The sequence below is a fragment of the Barbus barbus genome (assembly GCF_936440315.1).
Source record: "Barbus barbus genome assembly, chromosome: 25".
NCBI lineage: Eukaryota > Metazoa > Chordata > Actinopteri > Cypriniformes > Cyprinidae > Barbus > Barbus barbus.
In genome coordinates this window covers 25,326,380-25,351,589 of record NC_136753.1, presented here as the reverse complement: position 1 = coordinate 25,351,589, position 25,210 = coordinate 25,326,380, and the positions used below count along the sequence as shown (strand labels likewise).

At 38.0% G+C, this 25,210-nt stretch overlaps 1 protein-coding gene across 1 annotated transcript; it reads right to left on the bottom strand.

Annotated features, from left to right (window-relative positions):
• Positions 1-63: 63 nt before the first annotated feature.
• LOC306845104 (polyhomeotic-like protein 2) lies at positions 64-25,210 on the bottom strand. Its single transcript, XM_079377682.1, has 15 exons — positions 25,119-25,210; positions 15,572-15,836; positions 13,838-13,996; positions 13,674-13,751; positions 13,397-13,558; positions 11,940-12,089; positions 10,931-11,207; positions 7,456-7,835; positions 6,242-6,401; positions 4,233-4,441; positions 2,992-3,124; positions 2,490-2,610; positions 2,193-2,316; positions 1,805-2,081; positions 64-1,131 (listed from the first exon to the last, which is right to left on the bottom strand). Exons 2-15 carry the CDS (start codon positions 15,773-15,775, stop codon positions 971-973), a joined length of 2,595 nt encoding a protein of 864 aa, XP_079233808.1. The 5' UTR covers positions 15,776-15,836; positions 25,119-25,210; the 3' UTR covers positions 64-970.

Sequence of the window (25,210 nt, the reverse complement as noted above, 5' to 3'; positions counted from 1 at the left end):
GAATAAATAAAATAATAAATTAAGCTGTGCGAGGAAAATGTGATATAGGGTCAACAAATGAAACAAGCTGAAATCCTTCATTAAAAATGTTATATTACAAATTTCATTCATCTGATAAATACAGGCATTTCACAAAGCATTGTACAAAAAACACTAGATTAGCAACATACAATGACAAACCTAGGCACAATTAAAACCAAACATAGCGTCATTCCCAATATCCAAGACAAATACAATTTAATGTGCATCTTAAAACCTGTATGGACACACATTGAATAAGGCGCTGTTGACAGGAATTTTTCATACTGGATCCCTTCTTACAGGTTGTATCGGTTTTCAGGTTTAAAGTTGAATGTTCTGTTACTGTGCTTTTGTTATTCAAGTCTTCTCAAAGTAAATATGACAGTGAAATAGCACCAGTTTGTTGTGATTCAACTCTCTCACACACAAATTTAAGAATAATTTACTTAAACATTTGTACTGTACAAAAGCATCTGACATGTACAATAAGACAAAATCATAATCCTGAAAACAACTAATGTACAATCCAGAGACATCTGGGCCAAGACGTGGGACTGTACAACCACACGAAAATATTAGTTCTGTTTAGACAGCACTGTTGTGATACGTACATTATCCAAAGATTTCTTCTGAGCACCGATACTACTAGTTAAATCCAGTGATCTGTGAGTCCTAGTCAGAATTCATAATCACTGATTCATAATGCCTTCCATTTGGTATAAGTCACTATTGTGCGATTTTTCATAGGTAGTCGGGTAATTTTCTGTTCCAGCTGAATTTATTTCAGTTCTTTTCTTGAGGAGGTGCAGTTTTGGGCTTTAGCCCCAATAAGTTTTTAAAGATATTAATTATTTTTTTAAATGTTGTAGTGCAGTTGGGGTGCTGTAGTCACTAGGTCAAGGTCAGTGACATCAAAGGACACACACACACACACACACTTGCTGCCTTTTCAAGGCTTGGAATCTTTCAGCATGTTTATGCGAGCGAAGATCTTGAGGGCGGGTCCTAATTTAATATTCATGGCACTCATTAGGTGATCTTCCTTCAGTAGCAGCATGGCCTGTCCATCAATCTCCTGAGCACGAAACTCATCTGCAATCTCCTGGCAACCTAATTGTGTCACAAAAATTTGCACCATTAAACAGCATACTTTTAAATAAATTTGAAGTCATCTATTGTTGTAGAACACCTGATTTTCATCATAACTTTCCATTTCTTTTTTTTCCCTCCATATTATATTGTAATATTTAATGACAGAATATCATATCAAGTGCATGTCCGTGCATGTGTATATACACTACTGTTCCAAAGATTTTAAAAAATAATAAGTTTTTATAAGGAGTTTCTCATGCTCATCAGGGCTGCATTTATCTGATTAAAAATACCGTAAAAACACCAATATTATGAAATATTATTACAGTTTAAAATAACTATTTTCTGTTTTAATATATTTTAAATTGTAATTTATTTCTGTGATGCAAAGCTGAATTTATAGCATCACTACTCCAGTCTTCAGTGTCACATGATCCTTCAGAAATCATTCTAATATGCTGATTTGCTGCTCAAGAAACATTTCCTATCATTATCAATGTTGAAAACAGTTGTGCTGCTTAATATTTTTACGGAAACTATGACACTTTTTTTTTTTCATTTTTTCTTTGATGAAAAACCCAAACATCAGCATTTATTTGAAACAAATTTTCTTTTTTTACTGTCACTTTTGATAAATTGAATGTATCCCTGTACAAAATATACATATACCCAAATGATACGAGCAACTTACCTGGCAAAGAGTGAATGAACTCAAACACCTCCTGCACATTCCATTTGGTGGGGTCAATTGGCAGGAAGTGCTGACTGAGGAGAGGAAGCTCTTCGGGATCATTAGCAGCGACCACACCTTGAGAAACGATTGGGCCAGAACTGGTGGCAGAGAGCGGGGAAGTTGCTTCCTCATAGCTGGAGATATCCGAGCAGGGGCTGGACTCTCCTTGACTAGGCTGAGATTGGAGCGGTGAGGATATAGATTCTCCCTGAGATTGCTGAGACACAGAGAGCCGCTGTGGGATAAAACAAGAGATTATATAAAGATAATTTACTTTATGTACTGTATTTATACAAAAACATTGTGGGATGAACCACTACTACATTGTATTAAAGTAGCTGTTCACCTGCTTTTTGGCCTCCCTGCCCCTGGGACTATGAGACCTCCTTCTCCACTGATTTATCTGATTGTTTTTTTTAGTTCTGTCGGGGTGGAACAGACCAACCCGCTTCGTGCAACTTACACTGTATCTGTTCAAGAGTGTTATACATTACCATACAGACAAAATATTGCACGTCACAAAAAAATAAATAAATTATATATATATATATACACATACACACACACACATACACACACACAGCTTTGTTTAATCATTCATTTCTAGATATGTTCATTTGTAAAATGTTTTGGAATCTCTAACCTTTTAGCACAGACCAAGGAACAGAAGCGTTTTGAACGTTTGAACTTGTAGGCAAAATCGACCCATCCACAGAGCTCACATGTGAGCTTGGGCTCCTCCGGTTCCTCCTGAGTCCTTGTGTCTGATGAAAAATGATAAAATATTAAGTATTCAGTAAAATATGAAGTTACGTTTTATTTATGACTAGCTGAAACAGTGTTTGTGTGTAATCGTTGGAATGGTGAGGCATTGTGCTGCACCTTGATTACACAAAGTTTCAATGGTTAAGTTCACAAACAGGAAATTCCATATCTTATCATGTCTTATCACTAATGCATAATTGACGCTCCCTCGTTCAAAACAATGCAGGTTTCCAAACTTTCCAAACTAAAAACCGCTAAATATTGTATTATTTATTTATTATAAATAATCCAAACTTTCAAACTAAAAACCCTGACACTTAAAAAAGTCATGCATCTTAGAAAAACAGTATTTGTTTGAATCCGCTAAATGAAATGTCTACCTTGTTGTCCAGCCTCCTCCATGTCTGAGTTTGTGGCACTGAGGGAATTACTGCTGGCCGTTTTCTCTGGATCTGAGGGAAGCTGCGTGTCTGGTTTCTTGGGGCTGTCTGCCTGCACCGGAGGTCTCTCCACCTGACAATACAGTGTGCAAATGTAATGATGTCAGGCTGATCACTGGAAAACTGCAGAGCCTTGTGTTAGGTTGGAATAAGCAGATCAACAGACAATATTTTTTCTACAGATTAGTCTGATGTTCAGTGTAGCAAATCATGTCAACTCACTAACATACAATCAAATACATGATGTACAAAACAAATAAAATAAAGTCATTAATTAATAAATAAATGAATAATAATAATAATAATACAATGATGAAGATAATTATTTTGTAGCATTAAATTATTGTGAATAATAATAACAATTTTGGAACTACAACAATAATTATTAACAACAATAACAATTGTTATTATTACCACTGAATTAATTTTCTGTTTAAATTTGTAAATTCTTTGAAAGAATAATAATACAAGTTTTATTGTTGTTGTGTTGCATTATTAAAATGATTATGAATAATGATCATTTTAGAACAGCAACAATAATTTGTATTAACAATAATACCAGGTATTATTATTATTGAGTGAATTTCCCTGTTTAAATTTATATTAGCATTTATAATTAATTTCTTAATTAATCCTTCGGATGAGACGTTAAACCGAGGTCCTGACTCTCTGTGGACTCTCCCAGGATGTCCTTCGAAAAAGAGTAGGGGTGTTACTCCGGCATCCTGGCCAAATTTGCCCATTGGCCTCTGACCATCTAATCATCCCCATACACTGATTGGCTTCATCACTCTGTCTCCTCTCCACCAATAAGCTGGTGTGTGGAGGGCGTTCTGGTGCACTATGGCTGCTGTCGCATCATCCAGGTGGTGGTTGAGGAGATTCTCCCTTGTATGTAAAGCGCTTTGAGTGCCTTGAAAAGCGCTATATAAATGTAACGAATTATTATTATTATAAAAAATAAATGTTAAATTTATTATTAAATGATAATAATAAATTATCATCATTGACATTGTATTATTATTAGATCAAATTAAACTATAATTAACTGAATTAATAATTATTATTATTGTTGTTATTATTATCTTAAAATGACTATTATAAATTATTCTAAAATTGTCCACTGTTCTAAAATGATTATTATTAGTGGTGGTAGTAGTAGTAATTTTATTACAACTCACAGGGAATGGCTCAGCGCCCTCCTGAATGACAAAACCCTCGATGACATGCGTGAGGACGTGTGGTTTCACAATAGCTTGGGGTGGCTTGTTCTCGCCGTTTTGTGCCACATTTCCCGTCCCAGCTGCCGGAGGCGGCTCGCTTGGGGCTGCAGAGGTCATGGTCGGTGTCACCGGTGCTCCCGTGGGGTCTCGCGCTGTCTCCACACAGCCTGGCGGCACAGAAACAAAGCGTCGCCTCATCACCATAGCAACCACAACAACATCAGCAGCACAAACATCAACAGCTGCTGGAAATAAGACTCAAACAATGCACTTATAAAGCTTTTGGAAAATAATATCTCTTTCACCAGCCAGTACTAGAGTACAACGTAAATCGCGTCAAAATTAATCAAGTGACGCTCAATGACGTCCAATTAGAGCGGCGCGCCATTTTTAATCTTGACGCAAAGATATTTGAGCAAATCTGAGGGGAAGATTATCAGCCAATAACGACAAAAATTTTCCGTTCCTCACACAAAAACTATCATATAACATCAGAATGCTTAAAATATCAAAGTATGGACTACTTATTTGAAGGGTTTGTAATGCCATCCGCTGTCACTGTATGGACAAGATCAAGATGTCAAATGGCATAACCTTCCTGAAGTTCACCGAAGAAAGGAAATAAGGCTGGAACGATACGAGGGTGAGTACATGATTTCATCTTATGAACATTGCATTATCATTAGGCGTCTAAAACTTCTAAAAATCACTGAAATGAGAATACATCTCCCCCGCTGTGTTTGTTTACTGCGCTGTTTAAATAGAATATAAACTGGCGTCAGTTGCGTCGCGTTTTAAAAGCGTCAAGTCTAATTACACAGTTCAAAGAAACGCGCCTCTAGACCTCTGCGTTTTTCTTTTAAGCCCACTAACTAAAACTACTGGCTCCCAAACACAAGACATACTGTAGCTTACCGACAAAGCGCAATAAAAAGTCATTTTCCTCAGGGGCGCTCTTCAATTCCGTCTCAAAACACGGGGGGAGCCTCATTCCCACACGCCTGTTGTGATTATATTAATGACAGAATATCCAGACTACGCAACATACAGTGTGCGCTGCTCCTTTTCTAGTGCTCCACTCCCACGCACAAGCAATGCACATTCTGCCAGAGAGGCGGTTCACTCCTTCCCTGGATGGCAGCAGCAGCCTCAAGCGGCAGGTCACATGACTCTGTAGAGGTTCAGTGAATCTTTCACTGGCTGGTGGCAGCAGATGTGTCTATGCTGGGCAGGTTATACTGGGCATTATCTGAAGGTACAAAAGCACCCTGGTCCAAAACCAGTTTGTCTGTTAAATTGCTGACAGATTAGGCAGCAAGGCTGCTAGTGCCTTTTGCCAGGCAAGGAAGTCACGTGACTGGCCCAGAGTCAATTCTGGTCCATTTTACTGTACGTGGGAATTGCATGCCACCCCTCATCCTACTGCCTTCTCTTTTGGCAATTCTGGTTCACCGTGTGGGTGTTGAAAGCTTTGTATTTTAACGCAGCTGTGATTCTTTAATTCCTCAAACGCCTGCAAGCTGCTTGGTACTTGATACAGTGCCCTCAGAAAATATTTGGACACTTAAGTTATACACACAATGTATGAATGTCATTGCATTAGATAAGAAAATACAAAACACACTAAAGTCAGTTTGAAGTCAAATAGCAGCACACGCACACATTTCAAGCAAAACGCTGCTTGATCTGATGCATTGAAATGTATACATTTTTAATCCAACTGTATTTTGTTTTACTGGTTAGTGCATTACACTCAGTCTTTATTGATCGCTCAAATATACATTATAATAAAAAATATTTGTAGGGTACATTTGTAATGAGCACGGAAGTCTAAATTAATTAAGCGTTATTAATTAATCATCAAATTAATCATCATCTCTGTATCTTAAATTCTTGATGACTGCATTGTTTGATTATTAAACTATACTTGTAAACTTGCATATTTAGACTCTTTTTGGTCACTGTACCTTGAGTTTGAGATGTAGCATTAACAGTGTTGATTTTGGATTGTTCAGGGGGGTCGGTGCCTTGGGTCGTAGTGGTTGGCTGCATTTGTACTGGCGGACAAATCTCTCTTACCACCAAAGACGTGGGCTTCTCCTTGTCATCCTGAGCAAGTCTTGAAGCCTAAATATTATAGAAGTTAGTTGCTTCTGAAGTGTATACATTGGGCCTCATTCATGGTGTAAATATATGAGTAAATTTGGAGTAATTTGCCCTTAAAACAGACCTTCCTGAAAACTATTCTCCAAATTCATAAACGTCAGATTTGATCGTTTGTTCACTACTGTGTGCACACTTGGATGGGTTAAATGCAGAGCACAAATTCCGAGTATGGGTCACCACACACCACTTCCCTTTCCCCTAAACGTGCCAATCATTCGTAAATAGGGCGCACGTGCAAACTCATTCACAATGGCATAATCCCCGCCTATGAATTACAACTATGTAAATTACATGTCCAGGAATGCAGTGGAATATTCGAGACTCCCTTCTCAGGTTTGGATCCTGTACATTGCATAAATTCACAAAAGATTAATAGGCCACATGCCTAACAATAAATATTAAATTAACATGTGTCCACCTAAAACATTTGTAGCCTGGCGCTCTTCTGAAAATGGCCAGTTGGTGGTGTTTGAGAACGCTTTGGTGGTGCAGCATTTTTCCAGTTGCTTTGGTTGCTATGATTTGGAATATCCACAGCAGTAACGTATTACTAAGATCTAATTTTGAAGAATATTACTGAATATAAAAATGCAGTAACCAGCATTGTTCAGTCGTTGTTGTACAAGTAGGATCGTTGGTTGGTGAAGTGTTTGTCCCGCCCCTCCGACATTGATTGGACGGCTATGTAAAAAACGACTGTGACGAGCGCTATGTTTTCAACTCTCAGCTACAAAAAAATGAACTTGTGAAATATTATTAGGGTGGTGCATCAAAATACAGCAATGTAGTGTCATTAGTTTGCTAAAATGACCACATAATGCTTCACGCACCATTTACACATCATAGGTAGCAGGTGTACATTTCTTTCGTACCAACTAACATTTTGAAAATACAGACATTTTCATGAATTCAAAATTTTATGTCAGAGCGGCTTTCAGAATGATTTACACAATTTGTTCTGCTCTTGTTTCATGAATGAGGCCCATTATCCAGCTCTAGTAAGTGAGTCCCTTACCTGGCTTTGTGCTGGTTGGATTTGGAGATTGATGGCTGTCAGTTGGACTGGTTGAGCTTTAGCATGGGCCAGGCCTGTGTGTGAGCCGTGATGGTTGAGTGCATGGTGGCTTACGGTTGAATGGAAGATGGTTGCCTGTTGATTTTGAGCCGATCCATGGTTGTGAAGTGCTGGTTTAGGCAAAACCGGAATGATCCCTGCTACCGATGAGGTCTGGGCGGAGCTCTGGATGGCCAGTGAGGCTGTCTGTTGGTGGGGCTGGACCGAGGCGGTCTGCAGTAACTGAGGCTGGGTTCTTGAGGTGGGTGGGGCTTGGGGTTGAATGACAAACCGTTGCGGTTGCTGCTTAATCAGGGCCTGCGGCTGGATTTGGGCATACGCTGGAAGGAGAAACCACAGACAAACACTCACTATTACACACACACTGTTTCACATGATTACACATTAAATTGACAGTTCCAATTGTAAATGACAGTAAGGTTTACATGGAATTTCATACATTTGGACAATGTTTTTTTTTTTAAAGATGGCAAAGGTAAGCTCCTGAACTGCACAGGTTTCCCTCAGTCATGGGAATTTTATATCAGTATGCTCTGCTCTACAGTTTTGTTTTTTAATTAAATAATGCGCTTGTTAAACTGACTTGCAAGCCGTTAGTGAATTCTGATTGGTAAGCAAATTCATTTAGTCAATGAATCCATTTCGAACCAGTTCACAAATCCATCCAATTGATTCAGTAGTGAATCAGTCTGAATATAAATGATTCTTTAAAATAGTTATCCAGCAAATCATAAACATCTGGAAAGTACATGGAAAAGTCACCGCAATTCCTTGAGCCCAATGTGTGGGAACCTTGATTACATCTCAATAAATGTAATTTTATGTTTATTTTATTTAGTTGTTCAGTTTGTCCTTTTTGCTGTATCTAATAACATTCGTCTCTGTGTTTGGGTATTTCAGTACAAATTCTGTATCCAGGACTACGACATTGGAAACTGGATGAGTTTTAAAACTATGATTAGGTGTTTGACTGGAGCACTTGCAGGAAAGTGTTCAAATTTAATATTAACTCAGCAGGAGAACATTCAAACACAAAACCTTAAGAGTTGGGCACATTGAGATCACAACCTCAAAAGTTTATGAGCGGTAAAAGAATCTGAAGAACTCCAGCTGGCTGGAAAGTTAGCTAGCATGTGGTTTTTATGTTTATATATATACAGTATGTTCTGTCACGTGTGTTCTGTCACATGAAATGCACACCGGATATGTGAAGCAAACGTCAGGAACAAATACAGTCTTTCTTTAAAACTCTTAATAGCAAACAGAAAAGGTTCAGTGTGGGAATGTTCTTCTGTCTAATGTGAATGGTGTGGGATGGTGTGTTGATGACTCAATCCTCTGTGCTCACTTTCTCTCACTCTTTCTTTCTCCCGGATGTTCAGAATAAGGAGTTGAGTTATTCCCTGCAGAGCGCAACCCTGGAAAACCCCGAAATTTCCTGTCGAATGTTCAGCTATGCAAAGCCACAACACATAACACATTAAAACAATGACACATATGCTTGAAGACACACAATATCTATTTTTCTCACATGTTGGGCCAAATATCATCATATGTTTCTTGTGAATAGAGACACACTTTTCCTGAGATAAAGATCCCGGATGAAGACCTGAGATAAAAGACCTGCGTCTCCTCTAGGGTTTACGAAGAGATCAGTGTCTCAAATTGTGCTTAGTTTCCTAAGCCATGAGAAGCAATTTTTGAACAAGATTTTCCTATGTGGGTGCATTTTTCTCTACAATAAGTAATGTCATTTTCATTTTAGTAGTTTGATTGCAGTACAGTATTCGGTATGTTAATATCTGTGGCTCTTTTCTTTCCTACTTTCTTTTAGCAAGCCCGTGGTTGTATTCAATAGAAGAGTTTCATTTATTTGATACAAACAAAAGTATCAAAATAGTCGACTTCAAAACAAGCTATTTTTACTGGTTTTGACTTTGCCAGTTCCTACAAAACAAAAGCGAGGAGTGAAATCTGACAGTCAGATGGGAATCATATTCTCAAGAGATGTATAAGCAATTAGTCAGACAGTCTCTTTCCAGTATCAACATTCGCATGATTTTTTAATCTAATATTCAGATTTTTATAACATTTGGACATTTCTTGAGAGCAAACTGAACGATTCATCTAAGAGAATAATCCAGGATGAGTTTCTGTGAATATTGTTAATGCACAAGGGGAAAACCATGCATCACATCAACTCTCTGGAGCACACTGCTATGGAAACTACATCCCAACACACGTCAGGTTTTTACCCTTCCTCTCCACTGAGGCTCACTTGGATCCTCTCAAACACACTTGTTCAGTCAAGTTGAAGCGTGTTTAATCTTCATTCATTCTGGTTATTTTAATACATAAACAGTGGCATAAACCTTACACCTGCAAATGATCACTGACATAGTATAATGTGAAAGAAATGCAGCTCTCTAATGAGAAAAGTTGATGTAAATGCACAAATGTAGCTGCAGTAAAGACAAGCACAGTTTCATTACATATGAACCTCTTTTAAATAGCCACAGTAGTCATTAGTGACAGCCATCAATCATCAATATTTATGAATAATTTGATTCCAGAATTTTTCTTTCTGTAATGCGAAAGCTTTTTTTTTTTTTTCTTTCCCTCTTTTTTTTCTGGGAACTGATGTGAATATGTATTTTGCATTAGTAATTTTATGGCCTGGATTTAATTTGGTCACACTAGAGTCTATTTTTACTTCTTTTGGCACTTTATGCTAATAACGGACCCTGGAGCTACCCAAAGATACTTTTATTTTTTGTAAACAAAAATCTGAAGCCTTTTTTAATTCTTCGACCAAAAGCACAACTAAACACATAGAAAAGTCTCTACCGGCCTCGACATGCCCAAGTACCTGCTTCTAAATGTGCAGGATAATTGCACTGTGTGAGCTGTTATGATTAGAGACCAGTGGAATGATGGATGGCGTGTATGTCAGATGTTGACGGGCACTGATAGACTTATTTGAGAAAGTGTGTGTCCTTCAAAGGCCACATATGCATTAATGCGCTTGAGCATAAGCCATGTAGAACAAATGTAGCCTTGGGTGCATTTCTCCTTTCTTTGGTACTTAGTGTGTGATGTGATGGATAGACAAGTGAAGCTGGATCTTATTAGAGTGCACATGTCAGAAAGCATTTCTGTTGAAGTGAATTGAACCTTTCAGTTTGTTTAAAGACCAAATGTGTGCACACACACACTACAATTTGTGGACCACTTCTGACAAAAGGTGCTTGATGGCAACATTACTGGCTCAAATGTCAACCAAAGTGAGAGATGTTACTCTAACTTCTTAAATCCACTAAAAATCATTGCAAAAAATGCCTCAGCAAAGTGGAATAGTGTACTATTACTATTTATATTTTTAGCAGCACTATAGGCCATATAGGTCTGAGTTTACCTGGTGCGATTAAGGGATGTGACGAGGACACGTTACGACTCATGTTAACTGCTTTCAGCTCTGTTTGCCCTTCCTCTCCCTTCTTCACTCCATCCGAGGAAGCAGCGTTCATGTTGCTTTTCCCAGTTTCTGAGCTGGATGCACTCTGGCTGGATGTCTTGATGAGTGGGGTGGGCTGAATGGAGACGGGTGTCTGCTTTAAACTCAGTGCCTGGAGACCTGAGGACTGAGAGGTGGAAGACGCCCCCTGCTGGTTGCGCAGGGCAAGGTTCTGCACCTGTGACAGTCATAAATCAGTCAATAAATCTTTAAATACAAATATAACAAAAGATTTGAACTGTAGTATTTAAAGTTATATTTTGCGCAGAATCACCTAGGCTAAATATCCTAAAGTAATATGCACAATATTGCTGTTGGAATTGTTATTATAATTCGGAGCCAGTCGTAATCAGAGAAGAATCTTTAATGAATGAACTATGATCCTACTGCATAAACTTGATTTTTAAAATTATTACAATTTTTTTTTTTTTTTTTAAATAGCAGAATATTTATGGCATTATTTTTAATTAGTGTTATTAGTAATTAGTAATATTATTAAGAGTATTGCATTGGACACCACAGAGGGGCGCTACAGGCTTCCTTCTGATGTCCCAGATGAAGCATCCTACTGAGACAAACTAAAAGATCAAACATAAAATGTCGCTATATTGGTAATGTGTAAAATTCCTTTTAGTATTTCTGGATAAAAGAGTCTGCTGAATCAGTACATGTACTATAGATATATATCTATAGTATATTATAATTGAAATACCTAGTAATTCTGTAAATGTTCCTAAGGATTTCTGTGATTCAAGACATCCACAATTTTATGAATGTTTCATGAGGATAATTGTTTTAAGCACAGCATATTCATGAATGCGAATAAGAAATATTTGTAAAATCGTGGGTACGTTTGAATGTGCATGTATTACAGTAGTGTATATCAGCATGTGTGTGTGTGTGTGTATACCTGTGCAGAGGCAGACTGTGTGTTATTGGGTGTATTAGTGTCAGACTGTAGAGCAGTTACTGTAGCTGTAGGAGCCAGAATCAGCTGAGAGGACAGAGGGACGGCTCGGCCCAGACTCCTGGCTACATGCACAAGATTACTCTGCTGAGCCTAAAATATTCACACATAAAGATACTCATTAACACCACGTCCTCAGGAAACTCTCCATCATATTCAGGTTGATCTAGAATGATAGAGAGTGTTAACAGGAGCCAACGAATGCTCATGCAGCATCAAACATCATAAGTATAGCCGTTTTAATTATCAGGATCTGCTGGTTAATAATAAAAGCAAAGCATATTAGGATTCTTTTTCCAGTTTAAAAAAATTAACTATTATACGAGAAGAAATAAAATACCAAAGTATTAAATATCAGCCCTTTTCTGTAGTACATTTGGATGCATAAATTGATAGGCCAGCATCAGTTACTGGCTATAACATAAAATATTTGGAATAATTATTAGTGATCAAACAGCTTATCCCTAGAAAAATTGTGGTACCACTTTACTTAAAGCCTTTATGTATAACACATTATAAAGGTATTCATAATGTACATTTTAATGCATTATATCTTTATAAAAATAATAGCAACCAAAGGTAAAACGCATTATAATGTTTGAAGGTTTGTTTGACATGAGTTTTAATGTATTATACTTTCTACAGGTGTAATAGTTAATAGATTATAATGTATTATAACTGTGATTATAATTATTTTTAAGATCATACAATGCATTATAAGGTGCATTACAATGCATAATAAATACATTAAATCTCTCTATTCTTATGATGCATTAAACATAAAGGCTTTAAGTAAAGCAAAATTATTATAGTTCAGTTAGAAGGTATATGGAGTGCTATTGTCCCCTGATTTTAACCTCTTAGTTGGATGAATTCAACTAAATAGTGCCACTAGATTGACTGATATGGTCTTTTTATGACTGATGTAATACAAATGTTATGTTTGATTAACCAATATGCAGAACCATTTCTAATTGTTGCATCATTTCTTCCTTTTGACACTGTAATAACTATGTTCATTAGACTACAACAGTAAAAACATGCATTATGCATATAATTTTCACAACTATTGTTGTTTACGCCATTATATTTATGAAATAAATGTAAAATAGTTGCAAATGTATTTTCATTTTAGACTGTTTTATTGTGTACATTGAACAAGTTTGGAGTAGTTATCTAGACAGTAGATTTAACGTTATTTTAAAAACACAGTAAAATGATGTTCACACCAATTATCAGTGGCCTAATTTAGCTGAATTCATCCTACTTATTTCTGATATTTAGCAAAAAAGCAATGACTGATTAAAATGAGCATTTCACTCCTTAAATATACATAAATTATGGAAAGCAACCTCACAAACATGAAAGACTTGTGTTTGTGGCTATACAGGTGTGCTCACCATCTGTGCTCGCAGGTACATTTGAGCTTGGCTGGCTGTCAGGGTGGAGCTTGAGGCGTTGCCTAGCAACACAGCTTGCTGGGAGATGCCAGAGGGGGCGGAGTTTACACTCTGGGCACGACTGATCAGATGAGCAGTGGCAGGGGAAGTGGTTAAATTAATCTGAGAGACAGAGTTGTGACATGAGCAGCCTGAATGTTATGTCACATGCAAACAAAGATATTGACGTGCTTGTAATGTGCTTGTTTTAAGTGGCTGCATCCAAACAAAAGCTTACTGTGGTCTGTGATGGCCCGCTTTGCGTAGATGAGGTCCCATTCTGGTTTGAAGTCTGTCTGCCAGCTGCTAAACTGGCCTGAGAGGGAGAAGCCATGACAGAGAGTGTAAGAGTGTATTTGGGAGTATTATGCTTGCTGTATGAGACCATGGATGCTAACTGACCTGCTGCACTGCTGCGAGGCTCTGGAGCTGCGCTGTGCTGAGGTGCTGCTGCTGTAGAGCTGCCGTTTGCAGCATCAGATGCTGCTGTTGAGCTGCATACATCTGCTGCAGGTACTGCGCCGCTGTGTTGGGCTGCCTATGCAGAGCCTGCTGGATCACCTACCATTCAAATGAGATGGAGAAAGAGTAAGAAACCAGATTCGATCTCAATAATATCTTAATTGCGTCACATAGAGAGCAATGGGATTAGTTGGAGTGAAAATGGAGACTTTAGCTGAAGTCTCCAGATTCTAAGGTTTTGTTTTGGCCATTGTATTACAAGGCTTCTTTATGCGCACATGCCACAGCAAGTCTAATAACGAATAATAACAACAATAACGCATTGACATTGTATAGGATAACAGTTACATTTGTGATATTTATGTTTAATGACAGCCAAATAGATACTTAAACATCCAATATAAAAAAATATTTTGTATTGTCATACTCTAATAATGATGTTACTTAATAAAGATTGCAAACCATGTGGACAATGAATGAGAACCTTCCTAGATTAATAGTTGTTCTGTACTACTGTACTGATCCTGAGCTAGCATCCCATAATAAGACAAAAACATTCAGAACACAATCAAAACAAGATGTCGAAATACCTGAACAAGGCAGACGTTCCGAAAACATGTTCTGTATATGATGACAGTGTAGATAAGTGCATCGCTCTCTTCACTAATGATACCTTCCTATCTTTTTCTCCCAGCTATAATATGTTCCTTTATGTCCTCACTGAACTGCCCACAACAGCACAGTTGCTAGGCAACAGGCATCCTGACCCCTGGTCTTGGTGTGAGTAAAGTGCAGCCTGAACTGAGTTTAATGAGCAGTGCTGCTTGTGTCTGATCGTGCACAGATCTGAGAATACGCTGAATGAAGCAGCTGGGTCTTACCTGTTTCCAGTATATTTTAATGTCACTGTCATACTGTATGTATCACAATTTTTAAAGATAAAAATGTAGTTAGGTTTCGTTACACAATTAAGTGAAGTTAGGTTTCGTTACACAATTAAGTGAACATAGGGGAGTGCAGTTTAAATAATTTAACTACTTTGGATTGATTGGATGTTGCCATTTATGCCATTAACTCATGTCATGGGAATCACTTTGAGCAGCATTTTACATAACAATATTAATATAACAACATATAATAATAACAACAACAACAATGTATAGGACCCTTCATATTGATATTATTGTTATTTAAAAAAGAAAAAAAATCATTGAATTACTCATAAATGTACTACTATTACTGTTTAAATAGGATTATTAATATTACATTCGGCTGAAATCTAGCAACCGTGTTTTTAATTCCCAGCCTCTTCATTTATTATTAGGGAGAGGTCAAAGGTCAACCCTTGAGTCAATAATAAACAATAATACTCCACAACCGAGGAAAAAATTGGAATATGAAGCATGGAAATCATTCTTTCCCCTTCTGACTGCAGTAATAAACACACCAGCAGATGGCAGCATGGATTAAAAGTCCAATAATTAAACATCTAAGCAAGGAAAAAAAAGTGATGTGTGGTGCAATGCAGTGAGTGATTATACAAAGTTTGACAAGCAGAGATGTGATGAATCGCAAACATGCACGCAGATATTATCAACACAATTACTATGCATTTCTGAGCTCAGTTGTCTATATTTGAAGTGATGGTAATGTTTTAGGGTGAGTGTGGCGCACCTGTACAGTCTGTCGGTCAGGTATGCCGCTGTATACAGATATCTGTGGCACAGCTGCTCTTCCGCTGCTCACGCTGCTGCTGCTGCTGGAGCTGACAGTGTTGGCAGTGGAGGTACTGGTGGTGCCTGTGGAGTTTGTGATGGAGGTACTGGTGCCTGTACTGCTGCTGGTGCTGGAGGCAGGAGTGCTCTGCTCGCCCTCCATTGTGCCGCCCCGATGCCTCACCTTTGAACCACGACCGCCCCGCTGCCACACTCGACGCAAGCTGAGACAGACAGAGAATACTAAAATTGTTGAGATCGTTGAGACACTTTCTAGCCGGTAGTTATGAAATTTGATGTGTTAACAAAAAGAGTTCCATAGTACTATCATGTTATTTACACAGTGGCAAGGTAATACCATGTTTTTGATATATACCATGGCACTTATGGCTGCATGATTTGGGAAAAAAAAAAAAGTTGATTTAAAAATTCAATAGAAATTGAAAATGCAATGAAAATGCCAGAATTGTGTTGTTATATATCAATATGGCTATAAAATTAATAATAATAGTAAAAAATTATAACTATTTTTTACTATAGTAAAAATGATAATATGATATAATGATAATTTATTATTAAATCAAGGCATTGAAAATCACAATAGTCCATATCAGGGTTTCTGTTTTATTTAAATTTCTCGTACAACCCTAATGGTAGTACAAGAGTGTTCTTTGAAATATTTTGAAGTCTCGTAAATATCATGATCTATAAATACAGCTGTCATTCAGTATCATGGTATTACCATTTGATACCATCACAGTACTTTAAGTTTTTTTTTCAAGTAATATACAAAATAAAGGTCCGAGCTGTTAGCCTATGATGTAAACATCACTTCATTCGCATACTATACTTTTCTGGAAATGACATTATAATTGCATTTGAGCTCATCCCGGACACTGAATTTGAGTGTTATGTTTCAGTAAACCTTTTTTCTCAGCAGTCTCCAGTTACCAGCACATGAACGGCCATGGAAGATAGATTACACATCCAGTCAGAACAGTTTCCCATGTCAATATGCGATACAGAACCACGCTAAAGGTTGTCAAACAATACTTGCATCAACAAAACATGGTCTTTTGGTTCAGTCTGCTTTTATACAGAGGGATTAAATAAATTATATTGGTCAAGCTTTTTCAGCATGCTCTTGATTACCACAATTTCAACTTTTAATTCTATTTACATTAATGCACTTATTGATTGGGCCAAGAGAATTGCACAGATTCTGTTTTGAATCTGAATCATTCTTTAAACCAGACATAGACATAGATACAAGTATCACAAGAGAGTCATATGTCGGTTCATCCCATCATATAAACATGAAGCATGTAATCTGGGCTAATGAATGAAAAATTGGTGTCTGGGCTGAGGGCTCACCCATCTAAATCTCATCACCAGAATCGCCATAGGCACTAATGTTTAAATGACTTCTCTCCTTTCCTTTCTGTCTCTCTGTCTTCTGGGGTTTGTTATTCAGGGACAGAAAGTGGTAATGGGATTGAGATGGGGGACAGAAAGAGAACGAGTGCAGGGACAGGGTGGGGGGGAGACTTTAGAGGGGAAGTGTGGCATGGTTTCAATTATACTCATTTAATTACTCACACGCACATGGTTGAGAGCCACTAACCCCACACACTCTTCACCCCCTCCCGATCTACCCCGAATCACCCCCTCTTTACCCACAACAAACCATTATGCCTCCCCCCTTTCTAGGTCTGTTATTACACCAAGAAATGGTGTAACATCAATGAGCCCTCCCCCTAAACCATTTCCTGCGCTCTAAAGAACTAATGGAGTTGGGCATTGTAATTAGATAATCTAAATATAAGTCCTGAGCCTCATTAATATGCATTAATGGAAGGGCCATAGGGATATCTGGGAACATGGTTACAGAATTAGAATATTATTAAACATTGGTCAAACGCGAAGACACTGGGTTTTGCACAAGTTTACTTTAGTGTGTTCGCAGTGGCATACTAGCATGCTCCTTACTGCATACTGTGCTCATATAAGTATACAGTAAAATAAAGGATTCAAACAGTATGCTAAATGTCACATGGCCACCCTACGTTTTAAATTTTGTATGTGTATATATGTGTGTGTGTGTATATATATATATATATATATATATATATATATATATATATATATATATATATATATATATATATATATATATATATATATATTAGTATACATATATAGTATACACATACATAATGTGTTAAATGTTGGTGAATTCATCATTTGGAACTGGAAAGTGAAATTGGGAAATTTTGGAAAGAATGTAGGTATATCATGCATTTTCAGAGTTTACTGCATACTTAGTATGCATACTATATACTTCAGAAATAGTACGCACAGTACTATGGTAGTACTCCATCACAATCTTTTTAGATGTTACCAGCTGTGTTCCTTAGTAAACACTAGAATGTGCTATGGTGGAAATGCATCATGAAATGCCATACACTCATGATTAAAGCCTGCTTGGTTCATATTTAGCACTTGAGTGGGCCTGCTAATGAGAGGGAAGCTCTTATGTTGAGTCCAAGTCCCGGGCCCCTCTAAGCTTCCGGTCCAACCAACCATATGCATCCAGCCAATAAGAGGCTCTCTACAGCATACAGTTTAAACAACTATTAAATGCACTGTCACCTTTAGTAGAGCTAAAAATAAGTCTGTCAGTAATTCCAAAACACAGAACAAACTAACAATCCGTTAATCCAAAAAGCCAAAAAAGTTACAAGGACGTTAGGTAAAATGGAAGGATGAGGATGGAAATGGAAGACAGACGTGCATCAATATGCATGCACTGAGAGATTTCACAGACATCCAGGTTAGCCAAGGGCCCACCTCCCAGACAAAAACCCAGCTCCTACCTTTTCTGAGGGGCAGCACGAGCACCGTTTGGCCCAGTGGTGAGCCCCATGCCTCAGGACCCTAATGCTTCTTTGTCTAGTGTGCGTTCTGCACCCCAATCCTGCCAGATCACCGCTAGCATCCACCGTCCCAGTCGCCAGGCACAGACACACTCTCTCTCTCTCTCCCTGTTTCTCTCCATCTAACACATGCATACAAGCCCCCCCCCCCCCCCCCCCCCCCCCCGGTTCTGTGGTTTCCTAGCGACAGCCAACTGGGGTGCCTTTTGGAGCCCTATTGCAGAGCTGTGTGCTGATTGGACAATTGGTTCTTCTCTAATGAGGATGATGGTAATGATTTTTTATCCCCCTCTATAAGCACCACCGGCTCCCCCTTTCAGAATATTCACTGGTGATGCTCATCCTGCCAAAACAGAGGAAAAGGCCTGTCGCGGATAATGAGATTTTGATGGAAGTCATATTTATATTTAGTGTTGTAAAAAATGTACTTAGAAATGCGGTTTTGATAATACTTCAATAAACCTCAATTCTGAGTATTAAAATTTGGCATCTCAAATCCAATCAGATCCAATGCTAAAACACACCAGCATCCTTATAAGTTTATTTTGGCTTATTGATTTAGCAACACCCTGGCATTGCGGCAGCAAGTTTTGCTGAAGCAACTCCTTTTTTTTTTTTTTGAGCAAATGTAATATTATTAATATTACTATATAGTAAAGATAAGTCGTAATTAAAGGTGCAGTATGTAATATGGACAGCTAGTGGTTGAAATGGGTTCTGCAGTCCATATTTGAAATATTGGAGGGTGTTGTTTCTCCTGCCCCTCCCCCTCAGACTCGTCACTCACGTGGGTTGCCAGATTGAGGATATGCAACAGGAATGATTGCAGTTGACAATAGAAGGCGACGGGCTTAACACTCTAAGTTGATGAGTTAAATTAATTTTAATGCCATATGAAAGAATAAATCAATGACATAGTTTTAATGCACCTCTGGTCACAGCTCTTTTTAGATGAATGCTTGGTACAATCTGCGATCTCTGGTGCAGTTTGTTTGCTTGCTTCCATGGCAGCAATATGCTGTGTTTTCTGACAGCTGGCAACCTGTGGGCAGTGGGCGGAGTCAAACAGACCAAAATAAAAACAGACATTCTGACACGGAACACACGTATCAAAACAGAATAACTGGCTGTAGCATTGTTTTTCAGAGAAACGCATATGTGAACTTTCTTGTTTCCTAAATATTTGCAAACATACTATGGTATTTTTATGCTTTAGCACAGTCAAAAAATTACATACACCTTTAATGGCAGTGCTAAAAACAAAGACAAAGAAGAGACACCAAGCACAGACACAGTGGAGTCAGAAAAGACTGCAGTTCACAGTGTTGGTTGAAGAAGCGTTGTGCTGATGAGGCTGCCTCCTAATAATCAGTGATTAGAGCATCACTTAGCAAAGGGTATAAACCCCCAACCGCTGTGACAATCACAATCAAACCACACACTCATGAAAAACAGACCGCATGCGGCCAATGTGTTATTCAGATTGTGTGTGCTACAGAAAATGAATAGGGTTTTTGGACCCGCTTAAATCAGGGCACAACAAAAGACCATTCTGGTCATTCTGAAGAGGACCTACTAAATTGAAAATATACATACAAGGGGGCCTTTCTGACCTTGGAGGAGGAGATAAAAACGACACTGTCCTGAAAAGTAAATTGAGGCACTTATTGTGTAACACCTCTGGGCTGTGTTATTCTGAAATGTACTCTCTCATATAATATATTAAATGCACACAGAAGGGCATGGACGTCATTGATTGCCATCTGCTTATTAGCATATAGATTAGCTTCTGGTGGGGCTGGATAAATTAAGGTGGAAGAAGGAAGGTTAGAGAAGGAATGAGGAGGATGAAAGAAGGTAGGCAAGGTGGAAACTGCATGAAGAGAAGGAACGGACAGAGCAAGGTGACTGCAAACAACAAGATGGGAAGATTCTGCTTTTGTTTTATATATACAAGGGATATAAGTAAAGAAAAATAATTACTTCAGTGAATAATATATATTTGTATTTCCATTGTTTTTTGTTTTTTTTGGCACGATTGTTCAATGCTTTCCTTCTCTTTATGTTGTCCAACACCTCCCTCTTGTTTCACTGTCATTTTCACATGTGCTTCATCCATTCAGAAGACAGAGGATAGAAAGAATGAGAGTGAACAGAGAAAAAGATAAACTGGGAATATGTGATGAGACAGGCAAAGATATAGACAGGAAAATCAAGATGGACAGATGAGGAAGAGGCAGTAAACTGGGATGGGATGAGATGGGATGGGGGTGCTGCTGTCTGTCTGGTCTGGGTCTGATCCATATTAGTTACTCGTTCATCCACTCAGCATGAAATGAATGGGGGGCAGGGAAATGAGGCGGGGGTGGGCAGCCACCGGGAGCGGTGGAGGGGGCGAGGACAGATGCGAGAGCTTTAAGAGATGGAGTAATGCTGATTTCACGGTCTCTCACATCACTAAATTTGGACTCATTTAGCGCATTGTAATCGACTGCAGTAAAAATCATAGTAAACCTCAGTCTGTCAGTGGTAACTAGTCTGGTTAGGTGGGTAACAGTGCATCTCATCTCTTCCTTTTTTTTTTTTTTTTCTTCCTATTTTGTCCCTTAAAGGGTTTTATCAGCCTGTGTGTTGATTAGTGAGTTCATTGACCGTTGCAGATTTTTTTTATTTTTGTTTTTAATTTTTCTACTCATTTGGTAATGTTTTTTTTTGTTAAATTTATTTTTATATTGTATTCAATTTTAGATTTTTATTTTAGAAATATTTTTGTATATTTTTATTTTATACTATTTTAATATTTTATTGTTTTTATATTTTACATGTATGCTTATTTTTATTATATTTTATAATAGTTTTATTTTTATTGTATTTATATTTGTGCTGTCAAAATTGCGATTAATTGCATCCAAAATAAAAGTTTTTGTTTACATAATAAATATACAAAGTACAAACAAAGTATTGTCAGTCCTCTGTCGTGTGCGTCATGTGTTCCCTCCTCATGTGTCCTTATTTGCTTTTGGTTTGTTTCCTGTCCTTGTTTTATGTGATTATTAGTTAATTCTTGTCCAGCTGTGTTTGTTTTAATTATCTATGATTATCCTGTGTATTTATAGTCCTGTCTCTGTCTTCAGTTTGATTTCGTCTGGTCTACTCGTTACTCCCCGGTGTTCCTGACTGTGGCTACCTTGCCTTGTCTTGCCCTGCCTTGTTTGGATTTGATTAAAGACTGTTATTTTGAGTTTACTCCTCGTCTGCGTGTTCCTGTATCATCCTTGCTGTGTGCACCGTGACACATATCCATTTACCCGTATCCATACCCATGACACAGTCGCATTTAACAGATTAGAATATATTTTGCATGCAGTAATACAAGCAATTAAGCAGTTGAGATATGCACGCCATACTATATGGCCTGAACAACAAATCACAGCCGTAGAACACTTGCCGGTGGGCTTCGCTTGACTAATGGCAGCGCACGACAGTGAAAAGTCTAACCATAACCCTTTTTCACCTTCTTTCCATCCAGCTCTCTTTTCTTTCTCCTCTGAGACTCAGTTAATTGGTGTCCCTTCAGTACCCCATTCTGTGGCAGTAGAGCCGCTCTGGCCCCAGACATACATTCCCAAGTGACTCTGTTTCCCTCTGCAGAGCCGCAGCATCAATGCAGCGGAGATGGATTAACTCTCCCTAAGAAGGCTGTGAATATAGTACACTGATGATGACCACTAAGATGGGCTACAGAGGGGGCCCCTCATACTTATTAATGGGAAGGAGGATATGAATGTCAGTAATGAGCACCTCTGGAACCACAAACCTTATTATGATTGTAAAAAAAAAAAAAAAAGAATAATGATGTTGGCCTTGGTTGTTAGGCATTCATTGATTTATTCTTTTATATAGCTAGTGTAATTAATTAATTATATGTGCACTTGAGTAATTTTGCATAAATATTTCTCATTTGTTTAAAATAATATATACTCTCATTAGAGGACGATTCCAGTCATATTAGCTTATTAAATGTTATTGTATTTTTCAGTCTCATGAGAACCAACATAAGATCAAATGAGTAGCTGAATACTACTAACTTTGTCTTAGTGACTCCCTGGTATTGGACATTTTATTAGTAAATTAATTATGGTGCATGCAAATAGCACATTTGTGCAATGGCTTTCTATAGTAAATGAACATTTTTGCTTTTGCCTGATGTTGCATGAACATGCAAGTTTCAATGGTAAGAAATTTGACTTTTAGTTATAAAAATAAATAAATGTTGCTCCAGGCAGCTCTTTTTAAAAGTCCTACTTTACATGCCAATATTCATACCTTTGAATTCAAAACGTCCTGCCAAAAAAGTAGTTTGTGGAAAAACTTTTTTTTTTTTTCAAAGATTTTGGGCAAGTATTTGAAAAATCAGCTCATGTTCTTTCTGTTTAATATTATTGCCTTCAGTGTCACAGTGCTACAAAGCAGAACACCTCTATGGCTATCCAGGAGAATGTAGACATCAGCACTGCGCTGTCAGTGACGCAGCACACGCTGAACATCATGTGGACACTTAGTCTTGTCAGTGAATCCGAGAGCACATAAGTTACATTAGGACTCCTTTAATTAAGCTGGGCGATCATATCTACGGGGACAGCATGGACTGTGCAAACCCACAATTTAAGCCGGGTAAACGCACGTTTGTATGCACACTGAGGGATCCATCTTTGACTCTGGGTTAAAACTGAGACACTCAAAGCTCTAATTCCTTCAAGTAATCGGCACGTTAGAGTAAGCGCACACAATCAGGCTCCCAGTGCAATTAACCTTCAGTCCCACTCGCAAGAATTCTGGGTCACTGCACAAAGGAGGGAAGATGGTTTATTTAATAAAAGCACTTTAACAGACAGCTTGAGAAAAAGCTTCTGGATTAAAGTATGGGTGGATGGGCAGACAGACAGATTCATTCACACAGACTGTATTTGCTTAGACAAGCATAGCTATTATTACTCATAGTAGTTGTGTTATGAACGTGAATGATATGTCAAATCATGTGTCTTGTTGAGTAGAGGTTTGCTATTTATTTCCTAAACAGTCAGACTAAAGATTTACATCTGTCAGACAAAAAAAAAAATGGGTGGAAAAATCATTAAAAGAGGGACTTGAGCCATATGTAGAGACTAGAATATCATGGAATATCGCAAAACTAGTTTAAATGCACCTAGTGAAAGTCCAGAACACGCTAGCAACAAAGTGGTGAGTTTTGCATGGCAAATCAGCTCTCACTTTTTTTTTTTCTTCCGAAAATCTATAGCTAGTTTAATTTCATTGCTTTGAATCTGTAAGTGTGATTTTATTCACTTTAGAACAACCAGTCAGAAATTAAACAACACTGTCCTCTGGAACCGCAAACCTTGTAAGGATTGTTAAAACAGAATAGAGATGTTGTCATTGATTTATTCTGTCATATGGCTAGCCTACTTTGTTTAATCATCTCCTTAATAAACACCTCAGCATTTAAATTATAGGTGCACGGAGTAATTTACTGTCTTTGTCTTCATATAATTGATGTATACTCATGAGATGACTCAAGTCATATTAGCCTAAAAGATGTTGTATTTTGAAGTCTCATTGTTGCTTTGAATCTGTATATGTGATTTTATAATCTCGCTCACTGATTTTAGGCTCAACAACTAATTACATCTTAAATAAAACTGTCCCGTCAGAGATTGATGGAAACGCTGAGGCAGTTGCTTTGCACCATGTGAAACTGGTTCATTTACTGCGACAACAAAACGGCCCAAACACACCTACCATAAGTTATCAACAAGGTAATCAAAATAATGTGAGTGTTTATTATAAAGGCAATCAACCTGAACCAAGTGGCAGCATTATAAGTCCATGAGGCTGAATGGAATTTTGCATGTTTGGGAATCTGCAGATCAGAACGTTTTGGATTTAATACGATGCAGAAGTTTTTTTGTCACAGGATCTGGTTTGGAGCAATTTGTGCCTCTCGTTTTAATCCAGCTGTGTTATTTGGCTGAATCACCAACTTGGAAGTACTAAAGAGAAGAGCAGTTTAAACGTACGCGCACATGCACGCAATCATCCAATTGCACTGTGGTCTGGAGCACTCATTCACATGGTATCCATTCTATATAATCTGGCCTAATGTGGGTCACATGGAATGCCAAGGGCACAATGACCCAGCCCTGACCCCAGACTCGACTCTTTCAGATGCACATGCGTATACTGTACTTGGCATGAAGGAATCTAAAGTAAGTAATGTGTTATGCATTCAAGCTTATCGTTATACACAAGAATGGCAGGTTTTGTGATACAAAATAGGATTGTCTTACTAAAAGTGTGTTTTGTCTATACAGGTTTGCCAACCACGGGCCAGTGCCCTCACATCCACATTGTTGTCCCTCGAGCTGTCAGAACTGGGCTGACTGGCTTTGAAACAGGTCTGGAAGCATGAAGTAAGAAAACAAACACATTCCCTCTGCCTAAATCCTTCCACCTCGTTTAAGAACCACCAGAAGGAAGGAATTTCACAACATGCACATAAATAATGCCTACCTTACGCTTTTGCTTTGCCTTTCCTTCCTAGGATTGGATTATGTTCTGCTTTCCTGCTATCCTACACCATTTCTGGGTTGTGTTTGTACTGT

What these genes read in the sequence shown, in the direction of transcription:
- LOC306845104 (XM_079377682.1), bottom strand. Translation starts at nt 15,775, where the DNA reads ATGGAGGGCGAGCAGAGCACTCCTGCCTCCAGCACCAGCAGCAGTACA. An exon ending in GCCTCGCAGCAGTGCAGCAG is followed by an intron (nt 13,752 to 13,837) that starts GTCAGTTAGCAT and finishes TCTCCCTCTCAG; the next exon opens with GCCAGTTTAGCAGCTGGCAG. An exon ending in GCGGGCCATCACAGACCACA is followed by an intron (nt 13,559 to 13,673) that starts GTAAGCTTTTGT and finishes TCTGTCTCTCAG; the next exon opens with ATTAATTTAACCACTTCCCC.